Source organism: Polyodon spathula, chromosome 11, assembly GCF_017654505.1.
Source record: "Polyodon spathula isolate WHYD16114869_AA chromosome 11, ASM1765450v1, whole genome shotgun sequence".
In the NCBI taxonomy this organism is placed as follows: domain Eukaryota; kingdom Metazoa; phylum Chordata; class Actinopteri; order Acipenseriformes; family Polyodontidae; genus Polyodon; species Polyodon spathula.
Window position 1 is genome coordinate 38,351,083 of NC_054544.1, and position 16,948 is coordinate 38,368,030.

The following is a 16,948-nucleotide window of genomic DNA, read 5'->3' on the forward strand; positions in this document are numbered from 1 at the left end:
ATAACACAGCAATCTGTGGTGTTCCTTTGTTTTAAAAGCATGTATGTGCATTAGTTTGTCACTGGCGGATAATGTTTAAACTTCAAGTCCCAGGAAGCCCTGCAAGTACCGGAAGCGACTGTGGTCGACCTTGCACAGGGTTAGCACCAGAGAAAGCAGCAGCATGGCGAACAAGGATCCTAGCGTGAGTATGCCAGGAATATATATATATATATATATATATATAAAGTATATAACAATTGACAAGAGTTTGATAAGAACTTGTTAACACGCATTTGTTTTAACAGTGGCGAACGATTTCATCATCTTTGAAAATGTAGGAAAAAGACAAGAACATTTATTTAGAGAATTCAGTCTGGTTTGACATTTCATAGAGCACGTTTGAGTTAACTCCGTTTTTATGTGCTTTTAAATCTACGGTACACGTCTCAGTCGACATTATCGAGTAAATTGCATTCTTTGTGTTTCAGCTTTTTAGCGTAAGTTAAAAGTGAAGCTGATGGGCAGCGATTTGATTTTAAAGCTTGCACTTGGACGAACACAGGCCGTAATGTTATCCAATAAATTTACAGTACTCCAACAATTGCATAACCTTTTAACGGTAACAAATACAAGTACAAAATATTTCAGCTGAGTGTTTTCTATTAAATGGAGACGGTAAAGAATTAAGTAATATTTTATTGTAATATCTATCTATACACTCACACACACATATGTGTGTGTGTTGGTCTATAATATGGATTTTGACCGGATTTTTTCGGCGAAGTGCGATGTCATTACATCACAGTCCCGTTTTATCTGCTTGAAACGTTCCATTTTATTTATGTTTTTGAATTGGTGTAGAAAATATTTAGACCACCTTGGACGGATCTTTTTATTGCTTGTGAGATCCGATTAGTATTTTGATCAAAAGTCATGGAATGTTCCAGGTTACTCCAGATCCTGCCACAAGGTGGAGTGCTCAGGGTCCCAGGTAAAATCGCTCCAGTGAAGTCTGAATATACGGATTAAAACACAATGTCATAATCGGTGTTTGAACTGAAGGTATTCAAAGTATGCACAGTATATGTAGTAGACCTTATGTCAAGTTGCATGCTTTGTGAGGAAAAATGTAATATGCAGTTTAGGTAACCTAAACGTTTTAATTCTATTTTTTTTTTTTTTTTTTTTAATTGCTGAATATTGTCTCATAACCTGACCGTGCGTTTTTGCATAATTAAATTCACCACTATGTATATTATTACTTATTTTTACATGTAAGTTATATTTTTACATTTCTACTTTTTAGATAAGATGAAAAATCTATTGTTTCAAAAATATACCATACAATATGTATATATATATATATATATATATATATATATATATATATATATATATATATTATATATATATATATGTATGGAGGTTGGTAATAATTGTGACCGATTGTTCCTGGCAGAGACGCATGTTAATGTGAAATAGGCATGATGGGGTTGTCTGTTTGTACTGTGTTTGCTTACTATTATACACTATCTTGTAGTACGATCACTTATAGCACAGTGCACTTTCTCAAGTGTAAATGGGGAATGTTATTTAAATTAGTCTACAAAAAATCTTCCCTCACTGTCGCAGTATACCATATTATCATAGTCTTGAGAAATGGACCTTTAAAAAATGTATTGTAGCTGTGTGGGGCTAAGGGTACATTTACTAAGCCCTTCAATAAATCATTTTTCTAGGGCATGTTCTTACCTGTGATCTTTCCCTCGTGTATTTTACTACATAAACTATATGTATGTATTTCTTTTCTTCAGAGTTTTTTTCAGCAGTTGAGGGACATGGCTGGCAGGCTGTCCTCTGGTTCCAAGGGAGCAGGAATGGGTCTCAAATTACTAATGGGTGCTGGCGCACTGGTTTATGGAGTGAAAGAAGCCACATACACAGGTATTTGTTACACAACATCGACACACATCCATAGCAAGTATGTCCTGGACTATAAGCCCTGTTTTGTTTGTTTTTTTTGTTTGTTTTTTTTTAAATATAAATGTCCTTTTGTTAAACGTGGCACATTTATCAAAATGTTTAATATTCTTGCACACTAGAAATATCATAATGATGTGTTGTCTTCTCTGTGACATCATGCATTCCACAGTGTGCTATAACAACCCTTCAAAGACAGCCTGCAGTCCACACACACTGGGCTGTGGGTTCGCAGAGTAAGGGACATTGCGATAAAATGAACATCATTAAAGCCCTGGTCTGGTTTACTAGTTACCAGTACTGGTAAATACTATGGTAAAATAGACCCATGCAGATTCTGTTATAAAGTGGACGAAGGCCTCTTGGCTACGCTATGCTGTGTTGATTGAAGTTGGCTCATGTGTAAAACTTGGTATTTTCATTAAATGTTTTAAATAAAAATGTAAGGCATGGTTAAAGTTGTTACAGATGAGATTTGTAGAATAGTGTTAAGTGCCTGTGTGGTCAGCCCTGATTAACTTGTGTGATGTTGTCATGCTATAAGCCAACAAGCATCCCATTGTCATTCTTTTCCAGTTGAAGGTGGGCAGAGAGCTATTATTTTTAACAGAATAGGAGGGATGCAGGATACAGTTCTTTCAGAAGGGCTGCACATCAGGTAGGTTGTGCTTATGCTTAGGAAATTGTGATATATAAAAAAGTAAAAGTTAAATACAGATTTTGTTGAGGATTTGTCTTGGCTTTTGAAACACAGGTCAGGGAATAAGCACTCCGGTCAAGGTACTACCTCAAAGCAAAATAGCACTTTCGCTTTGAGAATAGTCTAAAGGCTTGAAGATTATTATTATTATTATTATTATTATTATTATTATTATTATTATTATTATTATTATTATTTAACAGATGCTTTTATCCAGAGTGACTTGGAGAATTAAATAAAATATAAAGGTATGTAAATTAATCAAAATGCAAAAAACGCAAAATAAAATTATAAATAAGGAAAATGCAAACAGATATATAAATAGGAATTTACAAGTAAAGATTGAATAAGTGGGTTTTGAGAAGACAGTGAAAGACTGAACAGTCCTGAGAATAACCAGTAGCTGGTTCCACCACAGGGGGACAAGGGAAGAGAAGGAGCGAGCACAGCAGGAAGGAGAGTGAAGAGAAGGCATAACAAGTAGAGGATGAGCAGAGAAGGCTAGAGGGAATATAAGGAGACATGAGGGATTGGAGATAGGATGGGGCAGTTTGATGAATAGAGCGATGTCTTGCACTTATCCAGACATCCTACATAATCAAAAATCAACGTGTATTGAAACTGTGATTGTAGGTTATGTGGTTTGAGTGTTTGCATCCAGCATGGGTCTTACAAGCGATCCAGTGGGTGTCAAATCAGAACTCAAGAATCTTAAGTTTAAATTCCAGAATGGTATTCTATTTTTTCGCTTCACACAATTTTAAATAGTAACTTATAGTACAATATAGTTATAACAGTATAATGTTTGAGTCAGATTGTGATGATCTGTTGTAATTGTTCTAGTAATCCGTTCCCAGTTTTTTCAAAGGAATTGGAATTGATGTTTTAGAAGCTGTTCTGCATTTGGCCCATTGTCACTGTCTCCACAGATCTTGTGCAGTGCATCAGCTAGTCCATTGTACTGATTCAGCATACAGCATTGTACATACATTTGTATCACTATGGAACTAACTTCCCCTGACAACTCACTACTCTGTGCTGCAGTGTTAATAAAATACATTTGATAAGTGTCAGTATTGTGTATGGTACCTTATACATTTTGCACACTACAAACCTGAATTATGTGTTTTTGTTTTCACTGTAACATAATGCATTTCATAGTGTGCTACAGTAACCCTTTCACAATAGCCCGCAGTCCACACACACTGGGCTGTGGGTTCGCAAAGTAAGGGACATAATAATAATAAGAATCTGTTTGATAAATTTTGCCTGCAGTTAATATGAACAATAGGAGTTAGATGTAAAAATACAGGAGTAGTTAACAAAAGATTATAAACGAGTTCACCAACATAGCTTGTATAAATAAGGTAATGCCCTTGACTACCGTTGAAAGAGTTTCACAGCTACTTTGCAAAGTTACTTTACAATGAGCCCAGTAGGACTAGAAACACGTGTTCTCTTTTGTCCAGTGGCTGTTTATGATAAGACTTTTCACTCTATTTCCCAGGATACCATGGATTCAATACCCTATCATTTATGACATCCGAGCCAAGCCAAGAAAGATCTCCTCTCTCACTGGATCCAAAGGTTGGTAGTGGGTATGGAAGGGAGTAGATTGTTTGTGTTGCACCTTTTAAACTGGAGTGACTGTCGTGGACGGGGTTGCCCACCCCTTTCTTGGAGATAGACGAGACAGTAGATCATCTGGAAACAGATGGTTCCTTGTTATGGTGAAGTAACTTATCTTGTCCTGCACACTAATATCTAGATATGTATTTTGTTTTCCTCATAACCTAATGCATTTCTCAGTGTGCTATAGCAACCCTTCAAAAGACAGCCTGCAGGTCACACACACTGGTCCGTGGGTGCGTAAAGTAAGAGACATAAATAATATACTGGCAGAATATTACCCTGGTATTTTAATGCTTGGTGACAATAAAAGTGCATAAGGAAATCAAGACTGTAAAAGTGTTCTGCTATGTAATTTCCTATTAACTCAGGTCTTGTTTTGAGACACAAAGTTTCATTGTGTATAAAAGGTCCCATATTTGAATCTGGTTGGTATCCAGATACTCTTCTTGGGGAGAGAGTTTCTGAAGATTTAGAGCTGGTTGGAAGCACTTTATCGGTAAAGCAGTATATCATGTGAATTGTGACTTGTGTATTGTGACGTGTTGTCTTGATTTTATTTGAATGTGTGGTCCTTACTATTGCTGCTGTGTAGATCTCCAGATGGTGAACATAGCACTTCGTGTCCTGTCCAGACCTGAGGCCTCAAAGCTCCCATTCCTCTACCAGCGCTTGGGCAAGGACTACGATGAGCGAGTCCTGCCCTCCATTGTCAATGAAGTTCTGAAGAGTGTGGTAGCCAAGTTTAATGCCTCCCAGCTCATCACACAGAGAGCGCAGGTATTGTTTCATATTCATTTATACCTTCACCACCCCCAATGTGTTTTTTAAAGTGCCTGTTACACCGAGACAGATATTTAATGACTGTATTATAACTGAAACAAAAACTAAAAACTACAGTTGGTACACTTGAGGGCTGTACAATCTTCTTCATGCCACTGACAGACAGGGAGACATTTATAGTCCTCTGTTACACTGATTATAAGCCATTAAGAGTTTGGCTCTAAAAGGTACTTCACTCTCACGAGATTACCTCAGATTGCCTCTGATTGTGATATGCAGCCAAAAGCACAAACTTGAACAAATTGTCATAAAGGAGTTGAATTAAACAAATTGTTTATGCAAAGATGGAAATAAGACTCCTATTGCATAGCAGTTTCTCCCATTCTGGGTTTTACTACAAACTTAATTAGCCACAGTGTGTAGGTGTGTTCAGGTGCATCTTATAAAACTCCTAATAAAGCCAGGAATGGATCAAACTGCTATGCAATGGGAGTCTTATTTCCATCCCTGTTTATGAGAATTTTATGAGCAACAAGAGCCTTTTTTTTTTTTTTTTTTTTTTTTTTTTTTTTTTTTTAAATACTGTATTTCAATTACATTGCTATAGAAATGTGGTTTGTGGTGGTGTTTTTATAGAAACATTAGAATAATTCCATGTCAAGTTAACCAAAATTCACTTATGGGGGGTTAATGTTAGTTAAAAGCTAGATTCCATTCCCCCCCCCCCCCCCCCCCAAATGTGCACCCTTACTCTCAAACTTCAGCAAAGTATAATGAATGGTACAGGAAGTTAGTTTCTCATGAACCAATACTTTTTGGTTAATATTACCTGAGTAACTGATTCAGTTATGTGTATTTCTCCATGTATGGCTTTGGGTTTGTGGTATTACTTGTCTTAATAAAGCTTGACTTGCATTCAGGAGACTTGTCAGAACTATACAACAACAGCACAGTAAGAGAGCTACAGTAAATACAGTTGTTATTGCTGCTGACAGGTGTCCTTGCTGATACGCCGTGAGTTGTTTGAGCGGGCCAAGGACTTCAACATCATCCTTGACGATGTGGCCATCACAGAGCTGAGCTTCAGCAGGGAATACACTGCAGCGGTGGAGTCTAAGCAAGTCGGTAAGTGGCAGCACATCACAGGAAAGATGCTGTGTGCTTAATCCAAGGCTGTTGTAGTTGAAGTAATCTTGCAGGTATCAGTCACTAGATAGTTAATTACTAGCTAACTATACCATATGTGTGTGTGTGTGTATATATATATATATATATATATATATATATATATATATATATATATATATATATATATATATATATATATATAAAAAATGTGTGTGTGTGTATATATAAAGTGACATATTTATCATACAGTTTGCAATTCTTGCACACTAGAAAAATCTTAAAGATGTGTTGTGTCTTCCCTGTGACATCATGCATTTCACAGTGTGCTATAGCAACCCTTCAAAGACAGCCTGCAGTCCACACACTGACTGGGCTGTGGGTTCGCAGAGTAAGGGACAATGCGATAAAGTGAGCATCATTAAATTCCCGATCTGGTTTACTAGTTACCAACTCCTGTAAATCATGACCTGGAAAATCCAAAGTGAAACTCTGTTTTCATAGGTTTGTTACTGTCCTCAGTGGGGAGGGGGGGGTAAATGCAGTGCTTCTTTAGTTTGACTTAAATGTGCAGTGCCTGACAGCATGCCCACATTGATACGAATATATGCAATTCCCTGGTGTGTTTTCAACAGTCTTTTGATAATTTGGTGTACTCTACTTTAGCAGACTGTAGACATTGTTGATGCTTTAGCTGTCACTGTCAGCCCTACAGACATGCACTGGCCTCCCAGGTATTGGGGGAATTGCATAGTGTTTGGGGGTGCCTTCTTCTGAAGGCTCCCCTGTCGGGGCTGTAAGCAATAGAGATTCTGAAGGCGATCCTTTCGGGGCTGGAAGCACAATAGAGATTCTTTGCATGTCCTTGTGCTCTCAGTTTCATACCTGTTTGTAAAATAGAACGTTCTGCTTTCAGCCCAGCAGGAGGCCCAGAGGGCTCAGTTCTATGTGGAGAAGGCCAAGCAGGATCAGAGGCAGAAAATCATCCAGGCTGAAGGAGAGGCTGAAGCCGCTAAAATGGTAAATGTCTCTGTTCCAAACTCCAGACTTAAGGAAATGACCTGTTTCACAATTCCAGTGGAAAGCACTGATAGTTGTTTGCACAGTAGAGTTGGCTCAGTGTTTTGCTCCTTCCTATGACAGAACACATTGATCTTTGTGCTAGACAGCCTTTCCAGACAGCCTGCAGTTCACTGTCTGAACTGTTGGTTCGCATCAGGAAGGGACATTGCCCACAGAACTTTTTTTTTCTTGATTTCTTTACAAGGTCTTTAATCAAACCCCTTACACTAATTCTTATGTGCACTAATTGAGTTAGTAAACCTTACTATAACTAATGAAAGTTTCACTGATATAGGGGCATACCCTAGACAGTTAAGTGGAGTTATCTTTCCATGACAAGCAGTCTGCCTTTTTGAGTGGAGTTATTATTCCTAGATCGCTTGTTCTTCAGTATTGAAAGCATTAAAAATTAAACAAAGTTTTCTGTAAATCATTAGCTGATGAATGAGAAGACATCAAACAGACCTTTGCTTTGTGGCTTGGTTGTCCGGAAAGATACTGTTGACCCACCTTCTGCCTCAATTATGCACATCTTTTGCCAAGGTTTATTGTGAAAAAGAACAACCCATAATGGGACTCCTACCAAATTACCTTTACTAAATGTATATATTCAGTACATTGTATTGTTGTAATAACTAGGTACATATAATGAGAAATGTGATTAATGTACCTTTTTATGAGTCTTAATCTGTTGGATTACCCACCGGTTGGCAGGAGTGCTTAATTCCTTTGCCTGTCCATTCCTAGCTTGGAGAAGCTGTCACTAAGAATCCTGGCTATCTGAAGCTGAGAAGAATCCGAGCCGCTCAAGCCATTGCAAAGACTGTAAGTTTGCATGAATTGTTTCTTCCATGGGATGATGCAATAGCATAATCTCGGATAATAGTGCATTAGGACAAGGTTTAAACATTATTAAAATTGATGGATCAAAAAATGAAATATATACATTTTGAATATACATTAGTTTTTGCTGATGCATTTTAGTCTGTGAAGGGGAATATCCTCAGGGACTCGCACACTTTTTTTTTTTGTGTATGCTAAAATCTAGGTCTTAGTGAACTACTTTGCATGAGTTCTGGTTAATGAAATGTTATTAAAAATGCACAAACATCAGTCGTATGCTGTGAATGAAAACAGTGTAACACTTTTTTTTTTTTTTTTTTTTTTGTTCCTGGGTAGTAAGTGTTATTTCCTAATTGCTTATGCCTCAAAAGTATAGAAAATGGCTATTATTCCCCACAAACTTTGCTTTTGTGACCAGGACAGTGATATTTCAAAATATCACTATTTCCAATAGGAAAACGGGCAAATGTGTGTCTTTTCGTTCACATAAAGTCAGAAAAAAACAATATATGAATCCAAATTAACATGTATTTATACTAAAGTAATAGAAAAATGACTACAAAAGATTTAGAAGTGAGTAGTTTTTCGAGATTTACGATTACTGTATTTCCAGTATAATCGTAAATCTCAAAACTACTCTCTTCTAAATCTTTTGTAGTCATTTTTCTATTACTTTAGTATAAATACATGTTAATTTGGATTCATATATTGTTTTTTTCTGACTTTATGTGAACGAAAAGACACACATTTGCCCGTTTTCCTATTGGAAATAGTGATATTTTGAAATATCACTGTCCTGGTCACAAAAGCAAAGTTTGTGGGGAATAATAGCCATTTTCTATACTTTTGAGGCATAAGCAATTAGGAAATAACACTTACTACCCAGGAACAAAAATTGTGTTACATAATGAAATAACTGACCCACTTTCATTACAGATTGAAATCGCTGGTATTCTTGAAAGCTAGGAAAAGGATTGCATCTCATTAATTGGAGCAACAGAACTCCTTGCCACTCCACATTTTAACAAATGACTCTCCCTTTGGGGTCATTCCTTGAAAATGCTACGTCAAATATCTTGTAGCAAGTCCTAGAGTTGTATTGGTGCAGACAGTCCTGACCTGGTGTATTCATTAGAATGCCGTTTATCTTGGCTTTGTGGTACAGTAACAAGTTTCGGATAGTTTTGTTTGTTCCATTTTTTTATGTTTTATTATTTGATGGAGAGACTGCTGTAACTGGTTTTCAGTTATGTATTTCTGTTCTTGTTTTGAAATGTTAACTTTGCATTACAGGTGGCTGCATCACAGAACAGAGTTTACCTGAACGCTGACAATCTGGTCTTGAATCTCCAGGACGAGTCCTTTAACAAGTATACTAAAAAACCCTAATTATTAATTATTTTATTTTTATGTTATGCTCCTGGGAAATCTCTGTAGTTGTGGCTCCTGAAGGTTTTTATTTCAATGTAAACTTAGTTTCCAGTGGAAGCTACCAGATATATGGGATTATCCAAGGTAGCTCTGCTCTGTTTAGAAATATTAACAGGCTTTTACATACTTTGAAGTAACAGTTCTTGTGTTGTGTGCATGCATAATTGGTTAGGGTTTCATGTGCTAGAAAATAAAGGTGATGGGTATCTCTAAACCAGTGGTTCTCAAAATGGGGGGGGGGGGGAGGCGCGTTAGAAGGTTCAGGAAGTTCTTTATTACAGCGTACATATTCGCCTATACCGTATATCTGGCAGAGAATTTATTTTGGCTTTGGTGGTTTTGATTGATGAAGCCAATTTGCTTGAATAAATTAAAGATAGACTGGACATTTCCATTAATGAATTAAAAAAAAAAAAAATCTGGAATTGATTTGGGGGGGCGTCAAGCACCACAGACAAGAGGAAGGGGGCAAGGTCCAAAAAGTTTGAGAACCACTGCTCAAAAAGAAAAAAAAAAGTTACTTGAAAGTGTCTTCATATTAAGAGCTCAGTCTGACAGTTTCATCACTGTTTTTACTTTCCTTTCAGTTTAACGTTGAATTCTGTTCGAGGAAAGAAGTAACAAAAGCATCGTGCGTTCCACGTTGTTTTGAGACATCCTTGAAGAACCCAGTGCATTTTGAAGTGTGCTGTCCCACTGTCACATTGCATATTTATTTTTGTGTATTATAGGCCTGATTATCACTGCTGTAAAATGTTGAGAAATCACTGACATGGTTTTGTTTTTGTATAATAAAATACAGATGTATACTAAAAAAAAAATAAACCCATAACCATATAAAATTTTACATTAATACTCAAGTGCCTGTGCTGTTTGCTGTCATAATTCAGCATTCTGGGTACTCTTCTATTAAACAAAACAGGCCTTGTTGATCAGTTAGTTGTCATTCCCTAGCTTGTTTACTTAATATATATTCAAGTGTTTCAATAAGATTGTAGAAGGTTATACTTGTCATTTTAACAATTTACAGGAAACATCTTTTAGCACAGGCATATAATGGACTATTTCAAAACTGTATGGGGCAGCACACCATTACATTGAATTTTAAAACCTGATTTTGTTTAGAATTGGAATCTGGGTTGTAGATTGTACAGCACATGCAGATTCACTCTGACACATTCAAAGCATCATGCAACTAACGGACTTCAAATTATTGTTGTTACTGTTTTTATAATTGTTTTCCTAGGGGTTATCTCCTTCCACCCCCCACTTTCTTTTTTTCTTTTTTTTTATATATCAATTGTAAAGGGTTGCCAATTAAATTGGCTGCTTCCAGTTTGAAAAGCAGAATCGATTGAGATCAGTCTAATCTGTTATTAGTCTTCACTAAGCGTCAGGACAATAAAATAAAAATGGATTTGGTTCAAGCTGGGTTTGGTGTGTCTAACTCTTGTGTAGTGTTCTACATTTTGTGTACTATATTGTTTTGTATCTACTCTTAACATATTAAAGCATATAACCTATTTCTAGCACTTTTTTTTAGTTTTCCCTATCACACTTCTACACAACAAATTCCATAATCTTTTCACATAGTGCAAATGAGAACACGTTACTAATCCTGTATGCAATAGCCCTTCATAACCTGTTGAATAGTAGTTTACAAGTATTTGTTTTTTCTTGCTATATAGAAAATAGTTCATCTGTAACTTGATAAATTGGGAGATATTTTTAATGCAAAGGGATAAAACCAGCCCTACAATTAAATACAAAGTGAAGCTCAGTATTACGTAAGATTTTTTTTTTCCCCCCACAAGAGCACTGATACTGGAGAGGAGTGTCTTATATAACAGTAGAGCCATCTGAAATGTGACCTCAGCAGTAGGGATAGGTACACTACAAACCCATTCAAGGTGAAGTTTTTCAGCTGGTACCATACATCTATACAATATCTACCTATCTAATATAAACTACTTTTACATACTGTATAAGAGCCCTTCACTAATTTACTGCTATCATTATTTTTTTTTATATTATTGAGAGAGCACTGTTTTTTTTTTTTTTTTTTTTTGTAGCTCTTGGAAATTGGCTATCCTTTGGCGATACATCACCTAGTTTACAGTGTGTTCCTATTGGAGAGGAAATAACAATTGGAAAAGTTAAGGGTCATGCAAGAGGGTGATGTGGTAAAGTGCTGTGGCAGAATCAAATCATTTATAGGTATGTTTTGGATTAGAATTATGTATAGGGGGGTGCAGTAGCATATGTCTGGGTGAAGATTTTAATTCCTTATATTGCCCTCAAGCTGTGATCCCTGAAATGATCCCCATTTCTAATAACTACGTGGCTACACTATTCACGGTTTGAATCTTCATACTGTCATGCTGTATTCCAAATCACAGTGCTTGAAGATTCAACAACCTTTCATAGCTAGTTGAAGGTGACATTTCTATGTTCTCCTTATAGAGTTCAAGTAACATTTCTATGTTCTCCTTATAAAGAGTTCAAGTAACAACATGATAACACGTGACATCAGTTTTGTTTTGAGAAAGAAACTTGGGTGAGAAAGAAAGGAAAGTGTTCCTACAGTTTCCAAAAACAGCTGCCTCAAAGTAGCCTCCTGTTTCAATGCCCAACACTTCTGTAGGGTGATACGTCAACATTGAATTGATAAACCATTAAGCATGCGTAGTATTGTTCAAATTCTGTTTTTACAGTAAGAGGTGTATTTCTACCCCTGCTTATTCTGGCTCACCAGTTCTGACTGCAACTATGGTTACAACAATGATTAGGTTTTTATAAAATATTACTGAAGGAAATCATTCCCCATTATGTATGAAAACAAATCCTGTAGTGAAAAATAGGTGTTTCCATGTACAAATAGTATTAAAGTTGTAAATTGATATTATGGTTCGTCCAGATAAGAACTTCTGAAATTAGATGTGTTCGTTTTGTTTAGGTTTGATAAGATGTTAAAGTGAACCTTCGATAGCAAGGGATGAAGGAAACAAGCTTGCACAAGCTATCTGAAGAGTACACTGCTAGATATCCAAATAGTTCAGAACCATTATTGTTACCTGCCTCTAGATGGCAGCAAACACCAGATTATGAATCCCCAACAACGTGTGCGTGTGTGGCAGTTCTGCGCGCTGTGTTTATCTACCAGGGACCTCTAGTGTAAGAAAAGCTGTAAAGCTTGCATTTTAGATGCAATGAAAGAGGGACAAAGGTCGCCTCAGACTGAAGCTACTTAGTTTGGTGGATACAATAAAAACACCCAGAGCGCAGCATTTTCTAAAAAGGGTCACGTGTCCAGCCTGACTTGGGGGCAGCTGTTCGTTAATCAATGTCATCTATGTTAAAGACTTTGGATTTAAAAGGCCTGCTCTGGTAATTAGTGCTTCCTGTGTTCGTTATCTCGGACAAAGGCACTTCATATGGGCGGGTTTATATCTGGCATTGAAATTCATAAAGGCTAGGCACAGGTTTGATGCCTGCAGGCTAGGATTAAAAGCTTGCAACAAAGGCAGTTTTTTTGAAGAGTGCCTGCTGCCTGATATACACAGAAGTTGTAACAAATGTGCGCCTGCAGTGGCTGTTCTATATAAGCTTCTCATTTAGATGTGTGTCTGGGTTTTGTAACAGAAGACTTTTTGCAAACATAGACCATCCTGTAGGACTTCTTCAGTGGCAATGCTGAGCAGCTTCATTACAGAAGGAACAATGATATTGGATGATTACAATACGGATGAGTCGTACGGCAGTGGGTAATACCAAATGCAATTATTGTTTTAGGATCAACTAAATTGATGCCAACCAGCGGATTCCATTCGGTGCCCGCATGTCCAGACAAACTATTAATAATTTAGCAGGCAAGATGTATATACTAGGAAATGCAATAAAGCTTTTTTAGTTTAATTGAATATTTGTTTTATTTAACAGCGACAAGTACTAAGGTGCAATATTTTGTCATTTGAAAAAGAAAATGCAACAAAAATAAACTGTTGCAAAAACAAGTAATAAAATAAATATATGACTTATCTGCATTTCTGTTATTGTCCAAGATTACAATCCTTTAACATTTAGTGTGCTGTTTATATATATATATATATACACACACACAGTATAAGTATCCATGCGGTTTTGAACACATTATCTGGTCGTTGCTGCAGTTTTAAATATATAGCACGGTGACATATGCCTTCCCCTCCCCTGCTAATAGCAAAACAAGGCTCAGATTATTGCTCAGCTGGTCTGTCTCCATAGTAACATTGACCTCATACTGTGACAGGCAGTCTGGGCTGGTTGCCATGGCAATCAGCCCATGACATCAAACCTGAGCTCTGGTTACCATAGCAGCCCACCTACCGGCTCAGCAGCTATTATTAATGTTCTGTGCTCTGAGCCAACATGTAGAAACAGCAAAGTCAAGATGTTCTGTTTAGTGGCAGAGAGAATTGCCAGATAGAACAAAGGCTGTTAATTTACTTAAAAGAAACTGCTAAAGACTGGCCACTTGAATTTGCTTTTGTTATTTTTTTGTTTTATTAGGCATTGGAAATCATTGTTATTGAAGAATACAACTTGTACAGAGGCTTCCATCGCTTTCCAAAAATTAAAAGCCTTGCACATGCATCCTTCTGTGTATGAAAACTCCGGAGCCTCCTTAAGAGCTCCAAGACAGGCAGCGCTGGTTTACCTCATTGCCTGTCTGGACAAAGAAAAAAAACACAGCAATCCTTTTGAAGCTCCCCCCCTCCCCCCATTACTACATTTTTCTTCCAATCCTCTTTGCAGAAACAAGTATGAAGTCCTCTATGATCCTGCCCTACATATGAGAGAGAGAGAGAGAGAGAGAGAGAGAGAGAGAGAGAGAGAGAGAGAGAGAGAGAGAGAGAGAGAGAGAGAGGAGAGAGAGAGAGAGAGAGAGAGAGAGAGAGACTACTGAATCTGCAGACTGCAGAGAAGCTCTGACCCTCCAAGGACAGTCAGACACACAGTGGATTAGCGCATGGGCTGTGACAAATGTTAACAAATGTTATGTACGCTGTATTGTTTCAGGACTGGCTCAGGGCGCCATCTTAAGATCAGGGAATCTTAAGATGGCATCCTGAGTCAGCCCTGCAACAATACAGCATACATAACATTTGTTACTATTAAAATAGCTACAGCACAATGCTTGTTTTTAATGCAGGATCAGACATTGAACAGACATGTCTGTGGCTGGCCTGCTTCCTGAATGTTATCTGCTGTAAATGCAGTTAACCGTTTGCTTTAATGTACAACAGGATCTCCTGCAATCTTATCTGCACATATTATCATTGGTTCCACCAGCTGCCTGCCAAAACTATGGTTATGTTAATCATTTCCTGGAGAAAAAAAAAGAGGCAGGCAGTAAACAGTCAATGAAAGTATTGCAGGCCTAGAATGTATTTCAAAAATAAAGATTTAAAATACAAAGTTTAAAAATAGTAAAAATAGAGGGGATAAATTAGTGACCTAATTTACTAGCCTTTCATGTCTTAGGCATGTGCTTAAAGGAATCTGCCTCCATATCTAGCTAGTAGACATTAATTGACATGACAAAACAATCACACAATTCAGAACAATGGGTCCAGGCAATTCTGTAAGCCATGGCACCACTGTAGACCAGGATCTGTTAATGGTCATCCATGGTATAACAATGCCTGGTTGTGATGTACCACCATGCTAAGAAACTCCAGTATCTGACATTGAGAATGTGTCATTCATTCCTGCTAATTTGTGTGTTGTATTTCAAACTCACTCTAATATTCTAGCTGCTATCAAACCAGGATACAGCACTTCCTCCATAGCATGGTAGTTTAAATATAAAAAGGGGACCAGTAATAAGTGTTAATAAAGCTAATAAGAACAATGAAAAATGATTTAAAATTAGCACTCCTTTAAACAAGATGCAAATGTCTGCTTGAGATCCTAGGATTGAATGGCAGTGGATGTGCAGGTCAGAACTAGTCACCTTTCAAGAGCATTAAATTCACTGAACTAAAAGAGAAAAATGAATAGCAGCGAGAAGGATTCCTGCTAACTTTTTTTTTAAAGTTACCTATTTAATATCTTAACATCTAGACCCACTTTCACACTGGCAGTCCTACCCCAGAGAGACAAAATGCGTGATGGCCGTTTGTAAGCCGACGAAATAATAAACAGCAACATCTGCGTGAAGGTTTCACTTCCTCAAGGAACATTTCTGTTTATTCTTTTCAGCCATATTTCTGTTGATTGAGACACACCATGAGCCAGATTGCAGCAGGGATTAAGAAACATTTCCTCTAATCAACATTTTAGCTGACGGGTCAATCCAGAGAAGCTTGGATGGAATCGTCCCTAACAAGCTGCTTCCGGGGCATTGATACACGCATTGTGTGCTTGCTTCTGTCGCTAAAATCGACCGTGTTTTATGAAAAGCAGTGTGAAATCGCGTAGCCGACCTGCATGACACCATGTCCCGACCCGGGTAGAGCATGCGAGTGTGAAAGGGGCTTAGTTAGATTTAGGTAGGGCTCTATTCAAATAACTTAGATAGGAAAAGGCATTTCAGGAAAATATAAATTCATGCAACAAACAGAGGAAATGTGGAACAAGTTTGATTCTGATAAGTCTAACACCATTGAAGTTAAACCAAAACAAAATGAAGGCACATATCCTCTGTTTTTACCAAGCTAAAAATCAAGTGACCGCAACTCTTCCGTATACCATACTACACAATTCATTAAGGTGTAGGAGAGAAGGAAGTCAAGCAGGACTCATAAAGATGAGATGCATCTGCTTGTTATTTAGCGTGCCCTGATGCAACCTTTGAGAAGAACCATACAGTACTTCTGCTGTTTAACCTTACCACACAAAATGTACAGCTGCTTACCGTTACAGTGGGTTCTGTTGTAGATATTTAACACACCATGTTCTAGTTGTGAACTTTACATTATCTTTCATTTGAGGGCAATAAAAAATAATATTGTGTCCTGTACATGCAGGCTTGGGGAAGATATGGTTGGGCTAATGAAATGAAAAAAGGGGTTGATTTTCTGTTCTCCTGTCATTCAAAATGGCAGTTTCAAATTCGATAGAAAAAAAAACAGAAGAATCTATCTCATCACCATAAGAAGCAAGTGGGCATATTTGCAAAGCAATGTAATATCATTAAAGGTACCTCAAGCTGTTTATTTCTCGCTAAGGCTGTGAATTGTCTCCTCAATTAAAAACTGGAGGTAAATGCTGTTTGCGGTTGCTTGTTTTAATCATTTCATACTGTCTCCTTGTGCTTGGTTGGTTTCAGAAATCAACTGATTATCCATTTGAAGGCTATTGATCACAACAAGCCTCCCTGCTTGAGTGTCTCTTATCTTTTTATCGCGTTCATTCTCACATGCATTTGGA

At 37.3% G+C, this 16,948-nt stretch overlaps 1 protein-coding gene across 1 annotated transcript; it reads left to right on the forward strand.

Annotated features, from left to right (window-relative positions):
- The first annotated feature begins 105 nt into the window (after positions 1–105).
- Positions 106–10,962, forward strand: LOC121323406 (prohibitin-2-like). Its single transcript, XM_041264459.1, has 10 exons — positions 106–184; positions 1,797–1,926; positions 2,539–2,620; positions 4,170–4,249; positions 4,887–5,071; positions 6,070–6,199; positions 7,116–7,219; positions 8,009–8,086; positions 9,398–9,474; positions 10,123–10,962. Exons 1-10 carry the CDS (start codon positions 164–166, stop codon positions 10,154–10,156), a joined length of 921 nt encoding a protein of 306 aa, XP_041120393.1. The 5' UTR covers positions 106–163; the 3' UTR covers positions 10,157–10,962.
- The last annotated feature ends 5,986 nt before the right edge of the window (positions 10,963–16,948 follow it).